This window comes from Chlorocebus sabaeus, chromosome 25 (genome assembly GCF_047675955.1).
Source record: "Chlorocebus sabaeus isolate Y175 chromosome 25, mChlSab1.0.hap1, whole genome shotgun sequence".
NCBI lineage: Eukaryota > Metazoa > Chordata > Mammalia > Primates > Cercopithecidae > Chlorocebus > Chlorocebus sabaeus.
The window spans coordinates 3409025-3436792 of record NC_132928.1 but is presented as its reverse complement, the minus strand read 5'-3'; the positions used below and the strand labels follow the sequence as shown (position 1 = coordinate 3436792).

Below are 27768 nucleotides of genomic sequence, written 5' to 3'. Positions count from 1 at the left end.
GCCTGGCCTCACACAGCTCTTTGTAAGTACAGTAATTTGTACACATACAAAAACTTTCCTTCCCAGACATCTGCAGAGTCTGACTTTAATGAGTCTCTGTGATGCAATAGAAAGGACAGAACAGGTTCTGACATTGTTGAAGGTCACATGAGAAAACAGTAGTGGTCCCTGGCCAATCTGCTACAGTCCCGCTCTCTAACCGCTTCTTGTTTTATTTAATCTGTTTTTTTTGTTGTTGTTGTTGTTTAGAGGGAGGGCCTAGCTCTATCGCTTGGGCTGGAATGCAGTGGCGTGATCATATAGCTCACTACAGCCTCGAACTCCTGAGCTCAAGCGATCCTCTTGCCTCAGCCTCCCATGTACCTGGGACTACAGGTACATGCCATCACACCCAGCTAACTAAAAAAAATTTTTTTTGGACGGATGGGGTGTCACTCTACAAAACGGTTTGCCCAGGCTGGTCTTAAACTTCTGGCCTCAAGAGCTCTTCCTTACTTGGCCTCCCCAAAAGCTGAGATTACAGTTGTGAACCACCATGCCCAGACAGGCTTTTTCTTTTTTTTTTTTTTGAGACGGAGTCTCGTTCTGTCATCCAGGCTGGAGTGCAGTGGTGCGATCTCGGCTCACTGCAACCTCCACCTCCCAGGTTCAAGTGATTTTCCTGCCTCAGCCTCCCGAGTAGCTGGGATTACAGGCACCCGCCACCACGTTCAGCTAATTTTTATATTTTTAGTAGCGACGGGGCTTCACCATGTTGGCCAGACTGGTCTCGAACTCCTGACCTTGTAATCCGCCCACCTTGGCCTCCCAAAGTGTTGGGATTACAGGCATGAGCCACTGCACCCGGCCCAGGCTTTTTCAATCTTTTATTTTTTCTTTCTGTCTCAGTCAGTATTACTTATGGGCAATGTTTTACCTTGCTTGTGGTACTCGGGAATAAAGACTGATGAAAACAAAATGCCATGTAAGACAAAGCAGCTCATGCTTCCATATTTACCAGCTAGAATCTGGACCTGTGGTATAATGAAGGATTTTAAATCTGCTTCTGGGGTAAGAGTCAATCTGCAAGATGTACTGAAACTTCTGGGATACTCTGATGATTCATGTAGATAATGGTACAGAATTACCTTTGGATTATCTTTTGATTAGCATTAAATTAAATATTAACTATTAAACTGAATATTAAACTTAATTTCAAGAAATGTTATGGCACACCTGCTATGTATGTTTCTGTAGATAGCCCCAGAGTCCCCAGGGTGTTGCATGGTATGGTAACATGATTGGACAACTCTGTATTTCACAAGTTGATAGAACTTTCAGGCTTATTCCATGTACTTCCAACAATATCTTTTTAACTTTATCCCACTGTAATCTGTAAAGCAACAATGCCAACCCTCTTCAAGAACAAGCAGTCTATTTACAAGCCACCTTGTAAACGGTCAGTTATTCCGGAAGAACTGAGACGTGGTGCTTTTCCATTCTCACAGAGCACACATTCCACATCACTTTGAATCAAGTCAACAAATAAGTGCTTATTAAGTGTACATAAACAAACCCTACATTCTAACTTTCCCTGGGTAACAAAAATACATCTTCTCAAAAACCTATTTCTTAGACCAAGATATTTTAGACTGTCCTTTAGACTGTCCTCTAAAACACCCAATTTTGTCTACTTATTCAGACAATAAGTCAATCTGCAAGATGTACTGAAACTTCTGGGATACTCTGATGGTTCATGTAGGTAATGGTACAGAATTATATTTGGATTATCTTTTGATTAGCATTAAATTAAATATTAACTGTTAAATTGAATATTAAACTTAATTTCAAGAAATATTATAGCACACCTGCTGTGTATGTTTCTGTCTACTTATTAGACAGAAACTTATTGTCTACTTATTACTTCCATTTTCAGAGAAAGTAAAAAATTCCACTCTAGCAAAATAGGGATTTCCAAATGGAAAAATAATTGAAAATTTTTTTTAAGTGGAATGTTCTGGTGAGTTTCTGTATTTACATAAAGAATCTTAGAATAATGACCTTAAAAGCTAATATCAACGATATACATTTAAGTAAATGCCAGGGTTGACAGGAATTCTTACTTGCTCCTTTAAAATTTTTCTAAGTGGGCCAGGCGCGGTGGCTCATGCCTGTAATCCCAGAACTTTGGGAGGCCAAGGTGGGTGGAGCACAAGGTCAGGAGTTCGAGACCAGCCTGACCAACATGGTGAAACCTCGTCTCTACTAAAAATACAAAAAATTAGCCGGGCATAGTGGTGTGTGCCTGTAATCTCAGCTACTCAGGAGGCTGAGGCAGGAGAATCGCTTGAACCTAAGAGGCAGAGATTGCAGTGAGCAGAGATCACGCCACCGCACTCCAGCCTGGGCGACTGAGTGAGACTCCGTCTCAAAAAAAAAGAAAATTTTTTTAAAATTTTTAAAAAGTGATCTTGCATATTTGGTTTTTCAACACACAAGGTTAGAAGTAAAATAGTACTCAGAAAGGAGTAAAATAGCAAATTGCCAAATAGATTCTGGCATTCTGAAAAATTCAGGTTCAGGCCCCAATCCCCTACAGGAGCCTGGCCTCACAACCTTTTCAGCCCAAGGTCCCGCTAATGAAGAAAGTGTTCCCTAACCATGAAGTGTTAATCAGGAAGCATAAGGCTGGGTGACACCTGAACCATGTACCATTTCTGCCAACATACAACCCAGCAGCTACTGAATATGGACCAAGGTTCTACCTTCTTCCTCCTCGTCGTCATCGCTGGACTCACTGACATGCACGCTGACAGCAGTGTTTGGAGAGTCTGTCCATTCAAAATACACCCCAAACCCAATGTCATAATTGTCTGTTGCAAATTCCCAAAAGAGATATGATCCTTCTTCATGGGTGGGTACTCGAACAGTGACCACTTCTCCTCGGCCCACCGTAATCACGGAATCTGCATCCTGCTGAATCTTCTCTTTGAAGTCTTTGATCTGAGGTCGTGTCCACATGGATGGAGCTGCTATTACTGGAAGAGATTCTAAAGGCAACAGGAATTAAAACGCTAAAGAAAAAGAGCCTTCACCCTGCAGGTAGCCACATTTTCATAGGACTACCTGATCAGTTGTACTCAGGCACCAAGTACAGTATGGTCTAGCTTAGATCAAGGAGGAGGAATAAAAAAGCCTCCCTATGGGAGTCTCTCCAGATTACTATGTTTAACAATGTTGCAGGCACTCAGAGGTCATCACACTTCTTCAAGTAACAATGGCAGCCCACAGTCTTAGAAATGAATTTTTTTCAACACTCCCTCTATGGGGATTCAAGAATGACCCTGGGAAGGCCCCAGCTGGAGTGAGGGAAATATTCTAGCAAGGAAGAGAGATTCTGGCTTTAGGAATAAATTATTCTTGTAGATGTGAACAAAGAAAGCTGGACTTTGACTTCAGCCTGTCTGTTGAAAAATTCTTCACCTCCAACTATCCCAAAGTTCTAGGGGCTATTCTAAAGGAGCTCAAAGAAACGAAAACTCAGACAGGATTAGAACTACTAGGGATTGAGAAAAAGGGGTGAAGTCTTGTTACTGAGCAGTATCTATATGCACTTGACTATGCAGTAAGTTTTTCAAAGTTAGTCACAGAGCCTTTGAAATATTTTCTCTCATTTGAAAATGCTAGTATAATCCCTTGATAAGAAAAAAAACGCAGGGGGGCAGTAAACCAAGGGATTTCAAAGCCTTTTCTGAAGCAATTATTACTTGTTCTAAACAGACAAGAAGATCTCTGAAACCAAATTTCTTATGAACCATACCACCATCCGTGACCACTGTCACTGAAATGCTCTCCTCTTCCTCCTTACTTAGTTAATTCTTCTTGCTTCAGATATCTTAAGTCAATGTCCCTTCCTCTGGGAAGCCTCTGGTGGCCTCTCTGACTAGGTCACACTTTCCTGTTTTACATTCTCTCAAAGATAATGTACCTCTCTCTCCATCACTGTACTTACCACAGCTACAATCTACACTCTCTGTGTGTTATTCTGCCTCACCACTGTACTCCTAGCACTCAGGAAACCTTCAACTAATTGCTGAATGAACAAATGAGCTGCCCATGGAAAGTTAGTAGAGCTTTGAAAATGCAGTTATTTTCTAGGCAACATGATAGCCCATGGAAAGTTAGTAGAGCTTTGAAAATGCAGTTATTTTCTAGGCAACATGATAAGTTAATCTCAAAAATATACATATTTATATGGTAGCCAGCCTCCAGGATGGTCCCCAGGGATCCTCGCCTCTGGGTCTTCATGCACTTGTGAGGTCACCACCCACAATATATTAGGATTGGTATGTGTGACCAACAGATGACGGTGGGAAGTTCCAAAGTCAAGGCATAAAAGACACTGCCACTTCTGCCCTATTCTCTTTTAGATCATGTGCTCTAGCGGAAGCCAGTAACTGTTTTGAGGACCCTCAAGAAGCCCTATGGAGAGGCTTCATGGGGCCAGGAACTGAGCTTCTGGCCAAAAGCCAGTCATGTGAGGGAACCATTTTGGAAGCAGATCTTCTAGTCTCAGCACCAACACCTTGACTGCAATCTCATGAGGGAGCCTAAGTCAGAGCCATTCAGCTAAACTGCTCCTGAAATCCTGACCCACTGAAGCTGTGCAAGAAAGTAATAAATGTTTATTGTTATTTCAAGCTACTAAATTTAGGTGTAATTTGTTTTTGCTTTTTTTTGAGAGTCTTGCTTTGTCACCCAGGCAGGTGCAATCATACTTCACTGCAGCCTCAAACTCTTGGGCTCAAGTATCTTCCTGCCTCAGCCTCCCAGAGTGCTGGGATTACAGGTATGAATCACTGCGCCCAGCCTGTAATTTGTTATGCAGCAATAGATAATTTATATATATATATAAAATAAGACAAAACATAACTTTTGTCTTAAGTGTCCAAAGACATCTGATTTGCTCTTTTACACTGGTCTATGAGTCACCCGAGCATCAGATTCAGACTAAAAAGAGTAAAAAAAAAAAAGTTCAACTCTCACAAAGATGTAATTGTTCTCAAAAGCTAATTATAACATGACTTCTTGACTTTTGCCTTTCACAGATTTGGAATTATGACATCCAGACAAACACATATGCAAAACCTACCTTTTGGTCCATTCTCCAGGGCTTCTTCTGCAGCTTCTGGTTCCAGTTCTTTTTCGGAGCTGTCAGCGTGTGTTTTGGCCTGTCCATTAACTGACATCACATCACTTGGTACAGTTGCATTTACTTTTGATGATGTAGGCAAGGAAGACCCAGCCACTACTACTTCCTGTTGTTTCTGTAATGCTGCCTACAAATCAACAGAAAGTGAAGACACACTGACCAGGAAGGCTAGCAAATAGGACATGTGCCCTGGAGTACATCTGATACCATGCTTTTGCCCTACCAAAGTGTTATGCTCAAGAAATTATTAACAATTTTTTATCAGTTTTTATCCTGTCTATAATGAATATTAGTAGTACAATATCAAACTGACAGCTAAAAATAATAAAAAATCAATAGTAAAAAATTAATGTGGACAAAAACCTAAAACTAAGGCTCAAATTTCTGTGATCTGAGAATCACTATAAAAACTAACCAGCAAAAATTAAAGTAAGTAAGGCCATTCGAAGTGGCTCACAACTATAATCCCAGCACTTTGGGAGGCCCAGGTGGGTGGATCACTTGAGATCAGGAGCTCAAGACCAGCCTGAACAACATGGTGAAACCCTGTCTCTACCAAAAATACAAAATTAGCTGGGTATGGCGGTGCATGCCTCTAATCCCAGCTACTTGGGAGGCTGAGGCAGGAGAATCGCTTGAACCGGGGAGGCAGAGGTTGCAGTGAGCTGAGACTGTGCCATTACATTCCAATCTGGGCAACAAGAGCGAAACTCCATCTAAGAAAAGAAAAGAAAAGAAAGAAAAAAAAGAAAAGAAGAAAAGAAAAGAAAAGAAAAGAAAAGAAAAGAAAAGAAAAGAAAAGAGAACCCAAAATAAAACTATTAAAGGCAAAAACTGAACACAGTAACTCGTGCTCTTAAAATTGATGGAAGAAAAAAATCTTGATAAACTTTACACAAAATTTGAATTAGAAAAATTAAACTTGGTAGAAATAGTCACAGAAGAAAATTCACACAGGCAGAAGCTATAATTGGTAAAATCTGGTATGGGCCCCCAAAGTGATAAAAAAAAAATCAAATATGGACAACTATTCTAACATAATTGACCCCCAAAAATCAATAAATTAAAACTTCAGGGAAAAATTATGATCACAATGAAACCGAAAATTGTTAATCGTGTTGATCGTGTTGTGAAATGCTGACCTAAGAATTAAACAGGCTTACAGGATGCAATTTGAGGTAAAAATATTTTCTCAATGAAAATCTGTCACTGTTTACATAGTTATGATTGAAACGTGTATTCATAAATACAAAATCAAAATGTCCTCTGAGTCAAAATGGCAGTAAAAACATCTTAAATCCAAAGGACTATTTTGGGACATTCCTCTTCTAAATCAATATGGACAGATACTACTTCAAATACCTTAGTATTACTTAGGTAACTTTGGTGGGGAACTATAAATTGAATTACAACATACATGTAGAAAAGTGTACAAATGATAAATTACACAGCTTGATCAATTTTCATAAATCAAACACATCCATGTAACTAATACTCAGATCAATACTCTGCATCCAGAATATTCCCTGGTACCCCTTTCTGGGCACCTGCCCTGAAGGGTAACAACTATTCTGACTTATAACACTATAGATTTGCTTTGCCTATTTTAAAACTTTATAGAAATGGGTTGTATACGTTCTTTTTTATGTCTGGCTTCACTCAACATTACTTTTATAAGCTACATCTATAGGGTCACAAGTAATTGTATTTCGTTGTTTGCATTACTATTAAGTTATTCCATCATGAAAAGATAAAATCTACCCATTCTACTGTTGATGAGCATTTGGGCATGTAAGCAATGTTTTAAACTAAAACACTGTCACAAGCAAGCAAGTAAGCACATGTTCACTGCAGGAAAAAAAATACACACACACACACACACACACGGAAAAAGTCTTTATGATCCCATGGCGTAGGGATAATGATAAATTTTGGCACATCTCTAGACACATTTCATTGAACGTATCATTTACAAGTCAATTACTTAAATGAAAAGCAATGCCTCTCTTTGCTTTTAATATAGGTTAATAACACGCTTAAGATTTTAAGATATCTTCTTCCAAGGTCTGGATTTTCAGTAATTTCCACATCAGTTTTCTAGAGGGAATACTGGCCTTCCAGAAAAAGTACCTAAAATCAAAACAAGTCAGCACACTCAGAGCATTCACTGCATGACAGGAAAGCAAAAGAGCATTTTTGATGATCAATAGGCCCAGCTCAAATGGTCCCTCATCTACACTAATCCTTTCTTGAAAGGCTCTAGCAGAAAAACAATTTTCTCTGGGATCCCCTGACCATAGGTCTATTGTACTACATGTAATAGATTGTACTGATATATTTACATACTCTTTCCTGTTTTTAGGAAGTTTAAAAAAGCACAGAAAGGTATAAAAGCAATGTAACAAACACCCACAAATGTAACTACACCCCAAAATTAACAAATGTATTCATTTTGCTATTTATGTAAAAATTAATATTTTATAGGAGTAAAGTTCCCTTTGTTCCTTCCCCAGTCCCTTTCCTTTTCTCTTCTCAGAAGCAACCAATCAATTTGATAAACTGAGTTTGATCACTCTAATCTCAAATATGGCTTTTTTTTTTTTTTTGAGATGGAGTTTCGCTCTTGTTGCCCAGGCTGGAGTGCAATGGTTCAATCTTGGCTCACTGAAACCTCCGCCTCCTAGGTTCAAGTGATTCTCCTGCCTCAGCCTCCCGAGTAGCTGGGATTACAGACATGTACCACCATGCCCGGCTAATTTTGTATTTTTAATAGAGACGGGGTTTCTCCATATTGGTCAGGCTGGTCTTGAACTCCCAACCTCAAGTGATCCACCCGCTTCAGCCTCCCAAAGGGCTGGGATTACAGGCGTGAGCTACCACACCTGGCCTATGGCTTTTTTTTTTCTTTTTCAAAACAGGGTCTCGCTTTGTCACCCAGGCTGGAATGTAGTGGTGCCATCACAGTTCACTACAGCCTCAAACTCCTGAGCTCAAGTGATCCTCCCGCCTCAGTCACCCAAGTAACTGGGACTAGAGACATGCACCGCCATGCCCAGCTGATTTTTTTTTTTCTTTTTTTAAGAGATGGGGTCTCCCAATGTTGCCCAGGCTGGTCTGAAACTCCCGGCCTCAAGCAACCATTTTGGCCTTGGCCTCCCCAAGTGCTGGGATTAAAGGCATGAGCCACTATGCCCAGCCTCTATTATGGCTTTCTAGTTTCATTTCAAAGATTTGTGGTTTTGTCCTACTTGACTTTCTTCTCATTAAGTGATAGCAACCTATAAACAGGACAGAGCAGAGTGTATGTGCTATTAAAAATGATCTCACTGCCTATCAAAGCAGGAGGAAAAGTGAAACTAAAGTAGAAACAGGCTTCAGAGGAGAGAGAATAAATCTCTCAAAAATACCACTTATTATCTTGAATAAACTCTGGTTTGGCATCTTTTCCTCCTCTTCAGGATTACAAAAAACCTGCAGTGCTTTTTAACTTCTAACTGATGCTAAAGACTCAGGAGAAAACGCTGTTTAGGTAAGAATACACATTTTCAAGGAATTTAAAGAGTCTGGCAAAAACAACAAAGATTACTTCATGCAATAAGAAATGCTGAGCAACTATAACGTAACACTTTTCTTCCCTCAGATTTTCTGACAGGTGGTAACTGCTTTGTAAGTGAAAATTAAGTAAGTTAAACTAAGCTAGGTTAAGTCTAAGGAGGTATTTTATGCCTGCACAAGATGTAAAAAATGAATGTAAAATTAGTGTCTTCCACAAGTACAAAAATGGTTCACAGGGTAACTCTTTTCATTTGACTCCTCTGATAGTCCTGTGAGGTTAACAGGACAGGTGCTTTGATTTCATATCCTATTGTTACAGACTGAAAGAAAGTGCAGAACAATCAGAGCAGTCATAACTTGTCTGAGATCAAACAAGGTAATGTCAAAGCCCGAAGAGAATTCAAATGTTATCAGACTCCGAGTCCCATGTTCTTTCACCTAAAGCAACCTCTCCTAGGTGGAAGCAAAATATTTGGGGGCAGGCAGTTGGAGGAGGAATAGTAATGTGCTGTCATGAGCACTGCCTAACTATGGAGCCTAACACAAAGTCAAATGGACCCAAGCTAGCTCTGTAGAACCATTCCATGGTCTTAGGGCAGGGGAGTCCTCCCACTGGAGGCTGTCCGAGCCTCTGACAGTGCACTGCCTGAAGGACATCTCTGAACTAAGGCTACTTGGCTACTTACTCAGGTCCTCATGTTCCAGAACCACCATTAGGGTCTATGCCAGACTCACAGTAAAGACACTCAACCCATACAACTCCCAAATATCCTTGTAACAATATAGCATCATCAGTTGCTTTGAAAACACATTTTCTCTCACAATTGCCTGTGCATTTTCAAGTCTGCCGAAAAGATCACCCAAAAGTTACTTTACACCTTAGAGGCTAACTAATGCAAAATTCATCTGCGACTGTTAAAAAAGAACTTGGGTTCCAATGAAACTAAAAACTCTCTCTAAGGCTGAAGTCTAGGGTTGTCTATCATACCTGTTGCTGTGCAAGTTGGACTTGATACAACTGCTGCATATACTGCTGATAGTGTTGCTCCTGCAACTGGCGGATGAGAATTTGCTGCTGTTCGTAGTTCCCTGGATACTGTTGGGCTGCATACTGCTGGAACTGCACGGCAGTCTGGGAGTTTAAAGCTGCCATTATCTGCTGCCTAAAAACATTAAAAATATATATACTAGTCTGGCTATAGGAGATCGTTCATGACAAAATAAAATGTCCTTATTACTTACTTTCATAGTTTGTAACTCTTAAAAACAACTAAGCTACTAATGTATACCAATTAGTATGTGTTCTGGGTCCAGAAGAAAGATTTAAGAAAATAAGCCTGGCCTTTAATTTTGTACTTAGGATTTTCCAGGAAAATTTGGGATGGAAGTTAAGCATATGATCATCATCATTACCACCATCATAATTATTAACACTTATTGTGCCCTTTCTACGTGCCATGCAGGGTTGAAAGTATACATACTAACCCATTTAGTCCTCACAACAACCCTATGACAGAAGGTTCAGTTACTTGCCCAAGACTATACTGCTAGCAGATGCAAATCCAGGACTTCATTTACTTGCCCAAGACTATACTGCTAGCTAATGCAAATCCAGGCAGTTTGGCTCTAGAGCTATACTAATTCACCATGATGCTGTAAGATGATGGATTGTCATCTCTGACATAGATGACGTATTTAACTGTTGGTTATGGCTTCTCTACCTAAATACATAAAAAACAGTTAAGAGGCTGAAGAATAGCTGGAAGATGTTACAGGTGGCCCTGGTAAGTATAAATAAAGCCAGTGAAAAATTGAGGGTCCACAGCATTTAATTTAAAGCCTGTCTTAATAAATACTGAAAATATCTTGGCATGCTGAGTTTAGAGACACTCATATTCTTTTACAGATAAACCACATGCTGTTGCTGTTTTTATTTTTATTTTTATTTTTACTTTTTAAATGGTTTTATTTTATGTACAAATAATGAACATATGTTGTACCCACAAATTCTACTTTCCAAAAACAGGAGCTTTTTAAAAGAAAACCACGTAATAACTTTTCAAAGGCGCTGGGATTCCTCTGCTTCTAGATCATTGCTGGGCTAGAAAAATAAAGTTTGTTCTACCAGGAATCACAAGTTAGAACTGAATATTTTCCAAAGTGGAAATTCTACAGTGTAGTGTCACTCCAGGCAAAGATTATTCAGTTCTCATCCCCAACATCCACAACTACCTATCAGAAGGGTTAAACCAGGTCAAAACAGTCCAGCATAATTTAGGCTGCATCAAACAATGTCATTATGCTCTTCTAAGATGCAAATAAACCAAAACAGGAAATAATAAAATTAAAATAATATCTGACACTGCCATACAAACCGTTAGTTTCTTTTTGTATCCCTCCCTTCTATAACATTAACAAAGGAAATATTTTACTGCAAAGAATATTTTATTTTATACATCACTAGCCATGAATTTTTGCCATTAGTTACTATACAAATGCTGCCTAGTGCCATTATCCAAATGGCATAACCATTTTACATCCACAATTCACTTCTATAGTTATAAGGAGAATTTTCATGATTTACTTAAGTACATCTATCCATGAAGATTTAACACTGAGATGCAATCTAACATCCGTAATATCTGATGTTAAGTAGATGGCAATGTAGGAACGATGTATTTTAATCGCTTTTCATTTAAGTGACCTTATGTAAAAAATAAAATAATTTAGCAGTTCCAAGTATCCAAAGGGCATTATCAAATGTACACAAAAGAAATGGTTACAGAGATTTTTAAGGAGCATCTTCCATGTCCACATCCTCTTGTAACTGCTGTACCATTTTTTCTTCCAACTGCTTCCCTTTGCCTGCAAGAGGGGCTCGGATAACATGGATGTTTTGCTTGACTTCTTTGATATCCTGAACTTTCTGTAGCTCTTTATTTTTCTTCAATCTGTTCATTATAAATTTAGCTTGGCGTTTCTGTCTGATCTCTTCAACTCTCTTCATTGCATCAATAGTCTTATTCCATAGCTCTTGCTGGTATTTGATAGGTTCATTTCTACGTTTTTCAAATTCAAATGAATTATCCACTGTAAGCTCTTTGCCAGCTGCTTTCCAGAATGTTTTGATCCACCTAACTTTGCAAGGATTGTGCTTCTTTTTAAAGTTTTTATGACATTTAGATTTGCAAAATCTGAACACCTTGCAATCGTTGCAGATGAACATCATGCCGTGTCCAGGGTAGATGGGCCCCGAACAGAAATAACACTTCTCGATACGCTTGTTGAACCCGCGTGGGACCCCACCAAACAAACGCCAAGCTTGAGAGGAAGTCCTTTTTTTTTTTTCTTGAGACGGAGTTTCACTCTGTCACCCATGCTGGAGTGCAGTGGTGTGATCTCAGCTCACTGTAACCTTCACCCCCCAGGTTCAAGCAATTCTCCTGCCTCAGCCTCCCAAATAGCTGGGATTACAGGCACCTGCCACCATGCCTGGCTAATCTATATTTTTAGTAGAGATGGTTTCACCATGTTGGCCAGGCTGGTTTCAAACCCCTGACCTCAAGTGATCTGCCCACCTTGGCCTCCCAAAGTGCTGGGATTACAGGCATGAGCCACCACGGCCAGCAACCACTTATGTGACCAACTTAACAGAGACCTCACAGCGATCTATTAATAGATAACAAAGCAAAGCCTCACAAACTCCTGCATACAGCACAACACTGGATCCACCTAGGACAACCTCCCTGCAAAAAGGAACTGCATTCATAGTCTTTCTCCAAAGTTGAATGAGGCCCTGGGTGAGTTTGAGGCTAGCACTAAATCTTTTTCTGAGGAACTACCCAGAAATAATGAGAAGAAATCAATGGACTCTCAACTTCTCTGGTTTAACCTATAAGCCATGCCACCCCTACAACCTCAGACTTACTTCCCACAGTGTTCTATGGGTGTTAAATCACTGCCTCTTTGTACCCACAGCTCCCTCTTGAAGAACCGTCAGTCCCTGTGTCTCAAAGCCCTTACTGAGTAAGCAACAGTTGCAGCCACCAAATCTTGTACTAAGGACCATAAATGGATATCTGACATAGACTGGGCCAAGAAGATTCTCTGTCCTGGGAAGTTGCAACTGGGTCTCACAGATTCCAGTCAGTCTCTGTCAGATGCATGGAAACATGGACCAAATAAATTCTGGGATAGACTTGCATATGCCAAAGCAGACAGTGACAACTTGCAGAGAGCAAGAATGAAGCAGAGACATAAGCTGAGAGAAGCAGAGACAAGAAACAGAGAGCACAACCAAGCAACCTCAGTTCCTGCTTCCAATCTCTAGGTTCTGCAAGTGAACCCCAAAACCTTCTAACACATTCCTTTTTTCTTTTTTTTTGAGACGTAGTTTTGCTCTTGTTGCCCAGGCCGGAGTACAATGGCACGATCTTGGCTCACTGCAACCTCCGCCTCCTGGGTTCAAGCGATTCTCCTGCCTCAGCCTCCCGAGTAGCTGGGATTACAGGCATGTGCCACCATGCCTGGCTAATTTTTTGTATTTTTTGTATTTTTAATGGAGACAGGGTTTCACTGTGTTAGCCAGGATGGTCTCCATCTCCCAACTTCAGGTGATCTGCCCGCCTCCGCCTCCCAAAGTGCTAGGATTACAGGCGTGAGCCACCATGCCCAGCCTGCTCATTTCTTATTTTTATTATTATTTTTTTTTTTTCTATTTCTCCTTTAAAACATAAGCCATATAATAAGCTTACTTTTGCTGCTCCAACCGAAGCCTCTCTTCTTCTATCCGTCTCCTTTCTTCTTCCTCCCGTCGAAGCCTTTCCTCTTCTTCTCTCCTACGTTTCTCTTCCTCCTGTTGCAGACGTTCTCTTTCTTCCTCTTCACGCCGCCTTCGCTCCTCTTCCTCCTTCCTACAAAGCAAAGGATAGAGAATGAACACTATACATTGAATCCTGTTTAAATATAAAACTTTAGTTCCCAGTGAAAACTGACATGACCTTTTTAGAGAACAATGTGGATATATGTATCAAAATTTAAAATACACACACTTTACTAGCGGAAACTTATAGGGAATCAATCTCACAATATACAAATCACATCAAGAATAATTCCTGTTGCACAGCAACAGAAATGTGTCCATCGTAAGACACTACTTAAATCATTATAATATTCCCATACCCTGAAGGATCCCCTCTAATACAGGCTCACAGCACTAAAAGCTTTTCCTTCATAATACCTGCTGTCATTGTAATTAAATTTGTGTGATACATTTAGCAATAGATCTGCCTTACCCATTAAAGTAGATGCTTCATAGGGAAAGAGACTGCCTATCTCACACCACTACATCCTCAGGGCTTAGCACAGTGCTAGAAAGAACAAGCACTCGACAAACGTGTATAGAAGTAAAAAATCCACCCTGAAACACCGCAGAGCCAAAGCATAGAAATACATGCCTAATATGTAAAGACATTTAATACATTTGCTTAATGAAAAAAAAAAAAAAGGTGAATACAAAGGAAAAGATCTAGAAGGATATACCCTAAATTTATCAGTTATTATCTACACAAAGGAGAGTGGAATAAAAAAAAATGTGGGAAAAAAGATTTTTTTCAGTTTGTGTTTCACATACTGCCATAAATGAAAATCTTTATATTGAATATATTTGTGTATTATTTCTGAAATTAAAATTTTTTTTAAGCTTTTAATTTAAAAAAGAATGGCTAACCTCTCAGTGCGGCCCTTGCCCAGCTTTCACCCATCCCACAAGACCCTTCCAAAAAGAACAGATCCTATTGTGCTAGGAAGGGACATCTTCAGGGTCTGAGAGTGGTATGGTGTCCAGGGAGGCTGCAGACAGGATGAAAGGGAAGATTTCTAAGGAGTATCAGATAAAACACCATTTCTTGTTTCTACCATGAGAATTGTCTGGGCTACCTCACCTTTCTCCCCTCTAACTCCTGTAAGTGATTAACAACTACCTGAGCCACAGCCACGGCTCAAAATAAAGCAATAACATGACCTACTTTTTTTTTTTTCTGAGACAGGGTCTTACTCTGTCACCCAGACTGGAGTGCAGAGGCACGTTCTTGGCTCACTGCAACCTTTGCCTCCCAGGCTCAAACGATCCTCCCATCTTAGCCTCCTGAGTAGCTGGAACTATAGGAACCTGCAACCACACTCCGCTAATTTTTATGTTTTTTTTGTAGAGATGGGGTTTTGCCATGTGGCCCAGGCTGGTCCTGAACTCTTGGACTCAAGTGATCTGCCCGCGTCGGCCTCCCAAAGTGCTGAGATTACAGATGTGAGCCACCACAGGCGTGAGCCACTGCACCCAGCCATGACCTACTTTTAATGTGTCACAACTGGTACAGGGCAAGAAGGTTCACAAGCCAGAGCTTAAGCTTCAGGATAGGTGAAATCTACTCTTCAACACTTTAAAATAATTCTATATGGACTTTATCCCATGACAAAAGTATATTTTTAAAAAGAAAATGCAGCTCTGTATGTTGAGTAGTAACTTTTGACAATGCTTAAGAGAAATATGCATATATATCATTAAAATAAGAACTTAAAAAGCAATAGATACTTATTCTACAGACATCATAGCGATACCTGATTGATCCAACATCACTACACAAAGGACTATAGGACATAAATCAATTTTCCAGTTAAAGAAATCTCATTCTATTCTCCTAAGAACCAAAACCTTTCTTTTAGATTAAAAAAAACTTTCTTTGGATAAATATCTTCTGAAAATGTAATTAAGCCATTTCCTATTATCTTAAACAGGAATAAATCATATCTAATGTTCCATCTCTTGATGACTCAGGGGTTACAGCTATAAACATAAAAATTGTACATCATACTATTGTAATGGAGTTTACCTTCATATTATATGACCCCTGAATGCCAGGCTTTTATAATTCTCATGTCTATTTTTCATGCTTTCTATTATGTCCCTCATTATCAAGCTATTTTCTCTTCTAATCTGTTATTTTTAATCCAGGTTAAGGTAGGAAACCAGAGAATCAATTGTTTTTAAAGAATAACATCGGTTGGGCAACGTGGCTCACGCCTGTAATCCCAGCACTTTGGGAGGTCGAGGCGGTGGATCACCAGAGGTCAGGAGTTTGAGACCAGCCTGGCCAACATAGTGAAACCTCATCTCTCCTAAAAACACAAAAATTAGCTGGGTTGGTGGCAGGCACCTGTAATCCCAGCTACTCGAGAGGCTGAGGCAGAACTGCTTGAACCCAGGAGGCAGAGGATCATTTCACTGCACTCCAGCCTGAGCAACAGCAACGGAGCAAGACTCCGTCTAAAAAAATAAAAGTATAACATAACCTGAAGAAAAATTGGTTTTGTAGCATCATTTTCATCACTTAAAATTTTAGGTAGTCAAAACTGTTCAAAATATAGCTACTAGATAAATAAGGTGTAACTATAATTCTAATTCACAACTACAACGGAGAATCCCATAAACATAAACAGCACATTTATAGCTCCTCCTCCAAAATGTGAAAATAATCAATAAGCCAGCTGGACACCAAAGCCAACATGAATGTCTATATAAGGTAGCATAGTTGCAAACAATGAAATGGAGCATGAGTATTCTAGAAGCTCAAGGGAGACTGCAGCAAAGGGTATGTAAGACCAGAGGATAGGGAGGAGGGAGTGGTTGAGTTTATGGTGGGGCTTATTCAGAAACTTACTGTAATAAAACAAAAGGAAGGCTATGATGGATGGGAGGTTTCTTTTAAAGGCACAGCCAGTAGGAAGCAGTTCTCCCTCCCCACAAAACTCATAATATAAATACCTACTCACATCAGGAAGTTTGAACAATTGCCACAAGAAATGGGGATCCAAAGAAAGCAAAACACCTGATCTAGAACTAGAACAGACACTCCATAAAACAAAAGCATCAGTACACTGGGCTGTGCAGCAGTAAAGTATTCCATGCCCTCAAACTTCACCTTTTTTTTTCTTGCTCTTCCTTCTCTATTTTGTGGGACGCAACGTACGTTGAAAAGAGATGGCAACACCTATTTAAGAGCTTGACAAACTCCACCATGGCATCCTCTTTAGACATGTTTCCCAGGGCTGCCCATTCTCTCCTGTAAGGAATAACAAGAAAAGTTACCTCCCCTTCTTAGTAGAAAAAGAACTTTTAAATTTAAACTAAATATGAATAATTCTCAATTGTAACTAAAATGAAGAATGATTCTACTGTAAGCAAAAGGCTCAAAACTTCAAGTTTTAACAAGTACGTATTGATTTACTAGATATGCCACATACAATCCAAACAACTGCATTGCTGATGATTCCCATACAGCAAAAGGGTATCAGTTTTTTTTTTGAGACAGGATCTCACTTTGTTGCCCAGACTGGAATGCAATGGCGTGATCGTGGCTCACCAAAACCTCTGCCTCCCAGGCTCAAGCGATTCTCCTGTTCAGTCTCCCAAGTAGCTGGAATTACAGGCGTGCACTACTACCACTGGCTAATTTTTTAATTTTTAGTAGAGATGAGGTTTTACTATGTTGGCCAGGCTGGTCTTGAACTCCTGACCTCAAATGGTCCACCCACCTTGGACTCCCAAAGTGCCGGGATTACAGGCGTGAACTGCTGCACCTGGCCTACTTTTCTTATATAATATTTGAACCTTAATTAAACAAAAATACTCAATGTATTTTTTTGTCACAATTTTTTAATGCCTCAATAATGGAATCAATTACTATGTATTTTAAAAGGCTACTTTTAATATTATTTGGGAAGAACCAAATGAACCTCTACTTGTCTTATGTTAATAATCAGATGAATACAGTTCTTCCATAAACCATAAACATCTCTAAACTAAAAACAGATAAATATCTGAAGACTCCAGAAGCTACAAGCAAAAATGTTAAGTTCTTATTTTAAGCTAATGAGCCAGCTATTCACGTCTTAACCAATACACATTGTACCCTTTGCCAACATTATTCTCATTAAATTCACTACACAGAAAACCACTGTTACCTCCTGTCATTCCCCAGCACATCAAAGAATCCAACCTCAGGACAAGTGTCTGGATTATACGGGCCCATAAGAACCTGCTTATGCAGTGCCACAAGCTTCAATTTTTCTTCATAAGTTGAATGAAATGCTTTGCCATCTTTTTCTGTAAGAAACACAAAGAAAACAATTAGCACTGGCAAAATACATAATTTTCAGCATTATATACTAAAGTTTTACTACAAAGTATGTCACAAACTGCCTGTAATAGACACAAACACTATTATAGTGAAATTTTTATTTCAATTACTTTTTAAAAATGTTTTTATTTTTAGACAGAGTCTTACTCTGTTGTCCAGGCTGGAGTGCAATGGTGTGATGACGGCTCACTGCAGCCTTGACCTCCTGGACTCAAATAATCCTCCCACCTCAGCCCCCAAGTAGCTGGACTATACGTGCGTGCCACCAAACATGTCTTTTTGCAGAGACAGGGGCTGCCCAGGCTGGTCTCGAACTCTTGGGTTCAAGCAAGCCTCTCGTCTCAGCCTCCTTTTCAAAAGTGCTGGGATTTGAGCCAGCATGCCCAGCCCAATTACTACATTTTATTAATAACAGAACCTAAGACAGAAATCCTGTATGATGGGTTTTTTTTTTTTTTTGCTTTTTTTTTTTGAGACAAGGTCTCGCTCTATTGCCCAGGCTGGAATGCAGTGGCATGATCATAGCTCACTGCAGCCTCAACCTGCTGAGCTTAAGTGATCCTCCCACCTCAGCTACCCAACTACCTGGGACTACAGAAGCATGTGCCATCATCCCTGGAAAATGTTTTTATTTTTGTAGAGACAAGGTCTCGCTATGTTGCCCAGGCTGGTCTCAAACTCCTGAGCTCAAGTGATTCTCCCGCCTCAGTCCCCCAAAGAGACGGCATTACAGGTGTGAACCACCATGCCTATCTTGAATTATGTTGTAAAAATAAGCCAACTATCCATACTCATGCTAAAGCTACTACAGAAAAACCCATCTGTCAAGCTGCAGTCAGGCTGCAGCCTTGATCTCCCAGGCTTAAGCAATCCTTCTGCCTCAGCGTCCTGAGAAGCTGGGACTACAGGCATGTGCCACTACATCTGGTTAATTTTTTTATTTTTTGCAGAGACAATGTCTTACAATGTTGCCCAGACTGGTCTTGAACCCTGGGCTCAAGCAATCCTCCTGCCTCAGCCTCCCAAAGTGCTGGGATTACAGGTGTGAGCCACCATGTCCAGGCCAACAATTGGTTTTTAAAATAGCTTTTAAAAATAATTTTTAGCCAAAAGAGAAACGAAACACTTAAAATAATTTTATATTAGTCCCTTTTAACATGATCATGCATAAGAGATTACATACACTTTGAAAGGCTGTATTCAAAAATGTATCCATCCCACTGAGGCAGTACAACGTGGTGGAAAAGGCTTTGGAATTGGATGGCCTGGGTTTAAATCTCATCTGAGACACTTCCTAGCTATGTGACCATTCAACCTCTCAGTTTATTCATCAATAAAGAGAGGGTTACACTTCAGAGGTTGCTACTTCAGAGGCAATAGGATTATTATTATTATTATTTTTTTTTTTTTTTTTTTTGAGATGGAGTCTCGCTCAGTCGCCCAGGCTGGAGTGCAGTGGCGCGATCTCGGCTCACTGCAAGCTCCACCTCCTGGGCTCACGCCATTCTCCTGCCTCAGCCTCCCGAGTAGCTGGGACTACAGGCGCCCGCCACTACGCCTGGCTAATTTTTGTATTTTTAGTAGAGATGGGGTTTCACCATGTTAGCTAGGATGGTCTCGATCTCCTGACCTCGTGATCTGCCCATCTCAGCCTCCTAAAGTGCTGGGATTACAGGCGTGAGCCACTGTGCCTGACAAACAGGATTATTATTATTAAAAACTATTAATGCTTTTCTTTCCTTCATCTGATTGACTCTGGTAAGTTTCCATATAGGCAATGAAGAGTGCGACCAGTTTGACCTATAAAGACTAACTGCTACCAACATTTAAAAGCCGTATGAAATTAGGTTCTAGTAAAATGGGAAATACTCAGTTCTGCTTCTTTGATAAATGGCAGCATTAACTACTGGTTGATTCCAATGATAACAGACTACCAAATTTAAAGAAAATGGGGAGGGGGCTTGAAAGTAGTATATGCTACCTATATGTCTCATTCATGTATATAGTGGTGAAATAAAATCACTAATGAGTGAGAAGAATATGAGTTAAAGAACAACAGAAAACTCAGAAGAAAAAATATAGAAGCTGCCAATAAATATCCAAAATGATATTCAACCCCACTAGTCAAGAAATACAAATTAAAAGCATTAGATAGCAAGACCCCCCATCAGATAAACAAAAAAGATAACATCTAAAGTTATTAAGATCCTACAAGTACCCATTCTCAATAAAATATAACAATTATATAACAATATATAACAATAAGTTATGTGAATGTGGGATCTCTCTCTCTCAAAATATCTGACTGTACTCTACTCACCTATTTTCAGACCTTGATTAACCCTGGGTATCTGAAACCAGGGAAAGCAAAACCATGGACAACGGGAGACACCTGTATTTCAAAATTATAAATGTGTATGACCTATGATCCAGTCATTCCAGTTCTCATTACATATGCTTGACAAGAACTCCCAAATATACAGAAGGAGGCAGATACAAGGACATTCATTGCAGCACTGTTTTCTTGTGACTGGAAATAAAAGGTTATCAATAAAAGAAAGTCGAAACAATGCGGTACAGCCATGCTCTGCATAATGGCATTTCAGTAAAGGACAAATTGTTTATATGACTGTAGTCCCATAAGCTAATAATGGAGCCCAAATTTTCCTATGGCCTAGTGGTGTGGTAGCCACCATAACACGATGCGACACATAACTCAAGTATTTATGGTGACGCTGGTGTAAACAAACCTACTGTGCTGCCAGCTGTATAAAAGTATACAGCACATATAACACATAATACGTGATGACATTAATCATCAAATACTTAACAAGTACATTAATCACCAAAAGTTTTCTTACACTACTATGACACAGGTGATTATTAGAGAAACACAGCCCAGAACAACTTCCTTCTCACTTTTTTTTTTGAGACGGAGTCTCGCTCTGTTGCCCGGGCTGGAGTGCAGTGAGTGGCACAATCTCACTGCATAAACTCACTGCAACTTCCATCTTCTGGGTTCAAGTGATTCTCCTGCCTCAGCCTCCCGAGTAGCTGGGACTACAGGTGTGTGCCACCACACCCAGCTAGTTTTTATATTTTTAGCAGAGATGGGGTTTCACCATGTTGGCCAGGCTTGTCTCCAACTTCCAACCTCAGGTGATCCACCCACCTCAGCCTCCCAAAGTATTGGGATTACAGGCGTGAGCACTGTGCCCACCTCCTTCTCACTTTTAACAAATGGTGATAATTTGAAAAATAGCTCCAACTCCTGATCTTAGCCTCGTGATTTAGAGAGTTTTTGTTTTTTAAAACAAAAAAAAAAGGCATTAAGCAGCCACTGGCATTAGGCAGCCAGGCACAGTGGCTCACACCTGTAATCCCAGTGCTTTGGGAGGCCAAGGCAGGTGGATCGCTTGAGGTCAGGAGTTTGAGATCAGTCTGGCCAACATGGCAAAACCCTCTCTCTACTAAAAATACAAAAACTAGCTGCGTGTGGTGGTGCAGCACATCTGTAATCCCAGCTATTCAGGAGGCTGAGGCAAGAGAATCATTTGAATGAGACAGAGGTTGCAGTGAGCTGAGATCATGCCACTGCACTCCAGTCTAAGCAACAGAGTGAGATTCCATCTCAAAAAACAAAAAAGAGCCGGGCGCGGTGGTTCACGCCTGTAATCCCAGCACTTTGGGAGGCCGAGACGGGCGGATCACTAGGTCAGGAAATCAAGACCATCCTGGCTAACACGGTGAAACCCCGTCTCTACTAAAAAATACAAAAAAATAGTCAGGCAAGTGGCGGGCGCCTATAGTCCCAGCTACTCGGGAGGCTGAGGCAGGAGAATGGCGTAAACCCGGGAGGCGGAGCTTGCAGTGAGCTGAGATCCGGCCACTGCACTCCAGCCTGGGCAACAGAGTGAGACTCCATCTCAAAAAAAAAAAAAAAAAAAAAAGAAAAAGAAAAAACATTAACCTATGTCATTTTATCTTGAGCCTATAAAAGAACATATTCTGCCAATGATTCAAGAAAAAAAGATGTGGTGGGACTGAGAGTGCATTTTTCCTTTCTTTTTTTAAGAATAAATTCAATTAAGTAGTTTTATCTAAATACATGTCAGTAAAGATAAAATCACATGGAAACTACGCACCTGAAGACCACTTTTCTGATTAGTGATGCAAAATAGCAATTTCGAACATATGCACACAAAATTTTTTTTCTGCTGCAGGAAGGTGATTTGAACTAATAGATGGGGCAAGTGGATATGAAAAAAATTTTTTGAAATCTGTGACTATTGCTATAAAGTTATCTGTAAAATACTGCTATGTGGGTTTTCTACTAATGGAGGGAGGGTTCATTTCCTACCAGACGATAAATTTGCTTCTCTTTGAGACAGGTTCTCACTCTGTCGCCCAGGCTGGAGGGCAGTGGCACGATCACAGCTCACTGTAGCCTTGAACTCCTGGGCTCAAGAGATTCTACCACCTCAGCCTCCTGAGTAGCTGGAACTATCAGTGAGTGCCACTATGCCCAGTTAATTTTTGTTTTTGTAGAGAGAGGGTTTTGTCACGTTGCCCAGGCTGGTCTCGAGCTCCTGGCCTCAAGTAATCAATTGCCTTAGCCTTCCAAAGTGCTGGGATTATAGACATGAGCCACCATGCCTGGCCAACTTGCTTCTTTATTTCAAGCATTTGATAATGTGAACTAAGTGCAGGGGCTTTGAGGGATGGTAAGTAAACACTTTTTTTTTTTTTTTTGAGACAGAGTCTCGCTCTGTCACCCAGGCTGGAGTGCGGTGGCACAATCTTGGCTCACTGCAACCTCCATCTCCCAATTTCAAGCAACTCTCCTGCCTCAGCCTCCCTAGTAGCTAGAATTACAGGCATGTACCACCACGTCCGGCAAATTTTTGCATTTTTTAGTACAGACGAGGTTTCATCATGTTGGCCAGGCTGGTCTTGAACTCCTGAACTCAGGTGATCTGCCCGCCTTGGCCTCTCAAAGTGCTGGGATTACAGGTGTGAGCCACCGTGCCAGGTCGAGTTTCAGTACTTTTGGATGTTATTTTAACATCTGCCCTTTTTACACCTGACAGAATTAAAAATACAGTGCAAATTTAAAAAGTGTTTTTATTTATTTATTTTGAGATGGAGTCTTGCTCTTTCACCCACGATGGAGCACAGTGGCGTGACCTCGGCTTACTGCAACTTCTGCCTCCCGGGTTCAAGCGATTCTCGTGCCTCAGCCTCCTGAGTAGCTGGGACTACAGGTGTGTGCCACCATGCCCGGCTAAATTTTGTATTTTTCATAGAGACGGGGTTTCACCATGTTGGGTTGGCCAGGCTGATCCTGAACTCCTGACCTCAGGTGATCTGCCTGCCTTGGCTTCCCAAAAAGCTGGGATTACAGACGTAAGCCACCATGCCTGGCCAATAAATGTATTTTTAAAAAGAGGAATACGTGGCCAGACACAGCGGCTCACGCCTGTAATCCTGGCGCTCTGGGAGGCTGGGGCGGGTAGATCACCTGAGTCAGGAGTTTGAGACCCGCCTGACTAATATGGTGAAACCCCATCTCTGTCAAAAATACAAAAATTAGCCGGGCATGGTGGCACATGCCTGTAATCCCAGCTACTTGGGAGGCTAAAGCAGGAGAGTCGCTTGAACCTGGGAGGCAGAGGTTACAGTGAGCCGAGATTGTGCCATTGTACTCCAGCCTGGGCAACAAGAGCAAAACTCCATCTCAAAGAAAAAAAAAGGAGGAATAAGTTTTCAGTATTAGTTCTGGTCAGGCAGTCAAACAGATTCGTTGACCTCTGTGAACTTCAGTGCTTAAGCCTATGTTTCTGTTCACAGGCCCTCATCAAAAAACACGCCCAGCAAATCTCACAAAAGAAATTGACTTTATGGGTCAGCTACTATGAGAATGAACAAACAGTATATCCATTCTTGTGAACTGTCCTGGCATTCCCATTTACTCTTTTATGCACTTACTAGTTTTAAGAATTGCTCTGTCGCCAGCTGCAGTGGCATGCACCTATAGTCCCACCTATTCAGGAGGCTGAGACAGGAGGGATCATTTGAATCCACAAGTTAGAATCTAGTCTGGGCAATCCATTGAGATTCTGACTCTGAAGAAAATAAAAATAATTGCTCTATAATCCTTTCTTTAAATCTTACTACTAAATCTCCAAATTAACAATTTTTCTATATGAGAGCCAAATTTGTCTCAAAAAAAAAAAAATCAAGAAAACAAACAGCCAGGCATGGTGGCTCAAGCCTATAATCCTGACACTTTGGGAGGCTGAAGTGGGAGGATCACTTGAGTCCAGGAGTTTGAGACCAACCTAAGCAACACTGCAAGACCCCACCTCTACAAAAAAACTAAAAAACAGCTGGGTGTGGTGGCATGCACCTGAAGTCCAGGCTTCTCTGGAGGCTCAGGATTGCTTGAGCCTCAAGGTCGAGGCTCCAATAAACCATGAAAGCACCACTGAACTCCAGTCTGGGTGACAGATGAAGACCCTGTCTAAACAACAAACAAGCAAACAAATAAACCCAGCAGGGACTGGTGGCTCATGCCTATAATCCTAGCTCTTTGGAAAGCTAGGGCAGGTAGAGTGCTTGAGCCCAGGAGTTTGAGACTAGCCTGCGAAACACGGTGAAACCCTGTCTCCACACACACAAAAAACCCAAAAATTAGCTGGGCATGGTGATGTGTACCACAGTCCCAGCTACTAGGGTGGCCAAGATGCGAGGATCCCTTGATCCTAGGGGTTGAGGCTGTGGTGAGCCATGATGGTGCCACTGCACTCCAGCCTGGGTGACAGAGTGAGACCCTGTCTCAAAACAAAACAATATTAATACTAATAATTATTTTTGAAAGACTGTATTACAAATTAATTTTATTTTATGTATTCATTTTTTATTTCCCCAAATTTTCAGTAAGCATATGTACTTTGTAATCAAACACACATATACATTATCTTTTTTAATACACATTTTTAAAGTCAAAGCAATGTATTTTCAGCCTTTGGGATTAGGTTAAGAGATTATTCTCCCAAGGAATATACAAAACCCAGGAGGCTGTGCTAATCCCAACCAGTTTTGGTATAGCACAGTTCACACAGTACTGAAATCCTAAGCTTCAAAAAAAAAAAACCACAGAAAAATAAAAATCCTTCATAATCTATATTGTTAGGCAGACTACTAGTATTACACAAAAAGTTACTTCTCTCTTACTCTTCAGGTGGCTCTGGTTGACACATCACAAGAGTTTAGTCTTTTAAATCAGATGAGAATAATTTTCTTCTTTTTTTTTTCTGAGACAGCCTCATGTCGCCCAGACTGGAGTACAGTGGGATGATCTCAACTCACTGCAACTTCCGCCTCCCAGGTTCAAGTAATTCTCCTGCCTCAGCCTCCACAGTAGCTGGGATTACAGAAGTGCACTTACCACACTTAGCTAATTTTTTTTATTTTTAGTCAGATGCGGTTTCACCAATGTTGACCAGGCTAGTCTCAAACTCCTGACATCAGGTGATCCGCCCGCCTCAGAATCCTGAAGTGCTGGGATTACAGCATGAGCCACCATGCCCGGCCAAGAATAATTTTCTTCTAAATTATTTCTGGTACCGTAAACGTTACATGTAGTTAGCAGGAAAGTAATAACTCCACTAACTGCACTGACACAAAAAGCCTTGTAGAAACTCAAAAATCTTTAACCAGGGCCCTATTCCTAAAGGAAAGTTCTATTTCAGTCCTCTCAGAAGGGAATGCAGGCATCATCCTCAGCTCTTCCACTCATTAATTATTATTATTACAAAGTTATTTAATTCAATCAATTTTGAAATTCTGCTTTCTATGGCAAACAAAAGCAAACACAAATCCTGCTTAGAAAAGAAAACATGCAGATAAACCTTCAGTTAAACATGATAGATTGAACACACACAACTACCCCTGATCCTTAATGAAATCCCACTAAAAGGAATAAGGAAGCCAATTTAGAGAACCCTGGAAAGGGCTGGGTGTGGTGGCTCATGCCTGTAATCCCAGCACTTTGGGAGGCCAGGGCAGGTGGATCACCTGAGGTCAGGAGTTCGAGACCAGCCTGACTAGCGTGGTGAAACCCAGTCTCTACCAAAAATGCAAAAATTAGCCAGGAGTGGTGGCGCATGCCTATAATCCTAGCTACTTGGGAGGCTGAGGCAGGAGAATTGCCTGAATCCGGGAGGCAGAAGTTGCAGTGAGCCAAGATCGTGCCACTGTACTCCAGCCTGGGCAACAGGAGCGAAACTCTGTCTTGGAGGGGGAAAAAAAAAACAAAAGAGAACCCTGGAAAGGTTCACAAATTAAAGGCATCAGGTTCTTTAAAAGCTGAAGTCTAGATGAAAACAGGAATCTGGTTTAAAGTCTATATAAGATGTAAGGAGCCACCCTCCCCCCTCCCATTGCGTTTGCCAACCCCAAGCAGGCAGATGGCTACCTTGCTACTACTCAGTAGAGGGCTGGATATTTACTACAGAAAATGAATCAGGGATGCTCCAGATGTTAGGACACTTTGGCTTAGAGTATGCTATTAGACAGATAAATGAAATGTTTCCCCAGTAAATGGTAAGTACCTCCCACTCATCCCCACTTCTCCTGCCTAGTTTCTGAATGTTGGCAACCAGGTTCATATATCCCATGCAGGAGAGAGGAGTATTTTCTTGAAAAACTGGCTCCAAATAAAGACCTACAGACACTGATTTGAAAGATGCTGACATTTGAAGGTTCTTCTACAAAACTTCTGTCTCATCACCTTAGAAAAAAGGTTCCTACTTTAATGTTACAATTAGGTGTTCTGTACCTTATCCTTTAACATGAAATACTCAAGGATCACCAGACATTTGAGGAAAGCTTCCAATATGGAAACAAAAAAAACTAAAATAAATTTTAACAGTGAAATAACATTCAAAATTTATACTCAACATCCTCAGAAACAGAAGATAATACATCTATGAAGCAAAACAAGTTACTTAAAAAAAAAGACAAATCAGAGAAAAAAGAACTCTTGGAAATTAAAAATGTAAAAAAAAAAACCACAAAAACACAAAAATTTAAAAATCTAGAAGATGGAGCTGAGGATATTTCCTAGAAAACAGAGCAAAAATATAAACATGAAAAATAGGGAAGAACAGATAAGAGAATTAGAAGTTTAATCCAAAAGATCGATTATCTATTAACAGTACCAAAAAGTGAAAAGAGAGAAAATTACCAAAGAAATATGGCTGGGCACAGTGGCTCACGCCTGTAATCCCAGCACTTTGGGAGGCCGAGGCAGGCGCATCACCTGAGGTTGGGAGTTCGAGACCAGCCTGATTAACATGGAGAAACCCCATCTCTACAAAATTAGCCAGGCATGGTGGCACATGCCGGTAATCCCAGCTACTTGGGAGGCTGAGGCAGGAGAATCGCTTGAACCCGGAAGGCGGAGGTTGCAGTAAGCCAAGATCGCACCATTGCACTCCAGCATGGGCAACAAGAGCGAAACTCGGTTGCAAAAAAAAAAAAAGAAAGAAAGAATACAAGAAAATTTCCCTGAAATGAAGGGCCCAAGTTTCTAAACTGAAAAGACTATCAAGTATTCATCAAAATCACTGAAAACAAACAAGGAGACAGTACTTCTCTAATTTTTAACATGGAGATAAAACAGGAGATCTACATACTTCTAGAAAGAAAAACTGGTCACATACACAAGACAAAGAATTAGAATGACTATAGACTTCTTAAGAATATGAATACTGCTGAGTGTGGTGGCTCACGCCTGTAATCCCAGCACTTTGGGAGGCCAAG

The 27768-nt window shown here is 40.6% G+C and overlaps 1 protein-coding gene and 1 pseudogene across 1 annotated transcript in view; both read right to left on the bottom strand.

The window, feature by feature from the left end:
* The window catches only part of ACBD3 (acyl-CoA binding domain containing 3), a 45195-nt gene that overhangs the window by 5079 nt on the left and 12348 nt on the right, over positions 1 to 27768 (bottom strand). Inside the window, exons 2-7 of the mRNA XM_007988271.3 lie at positions 17765 to 17906; positions 16723 to 16863; positions 13501 to 13659; positions 9735 to 9909; positions 5132 to 5318; positions 2745 to 3029 (exon numbers count right to left, since the gene is read on the bottom strand). Coding sequence (XP_007986462.1) covers positions 2745 to 3029; positions 5132 to 5318; positions 9735 to 9909; positions 13501 to 13659; positions 16723 to 16863; positions 17765 to 17906 — 1089 coding nt within the window. The remainder of the gene's footprint in view (positions 1 to 2744; positions 3030 to 5131; positions 5319 to 9734; positions 9910 to 13500; positions 13660 to 16722; positions 16864 to 17764; positions 17907 to 27768) is intronic.
* On the bottom strand, positions 11437 to 12832 carry LOC103229995 (probable ribosome biogenesis protein RLP24 pseudogene; annotated as a pseudogene).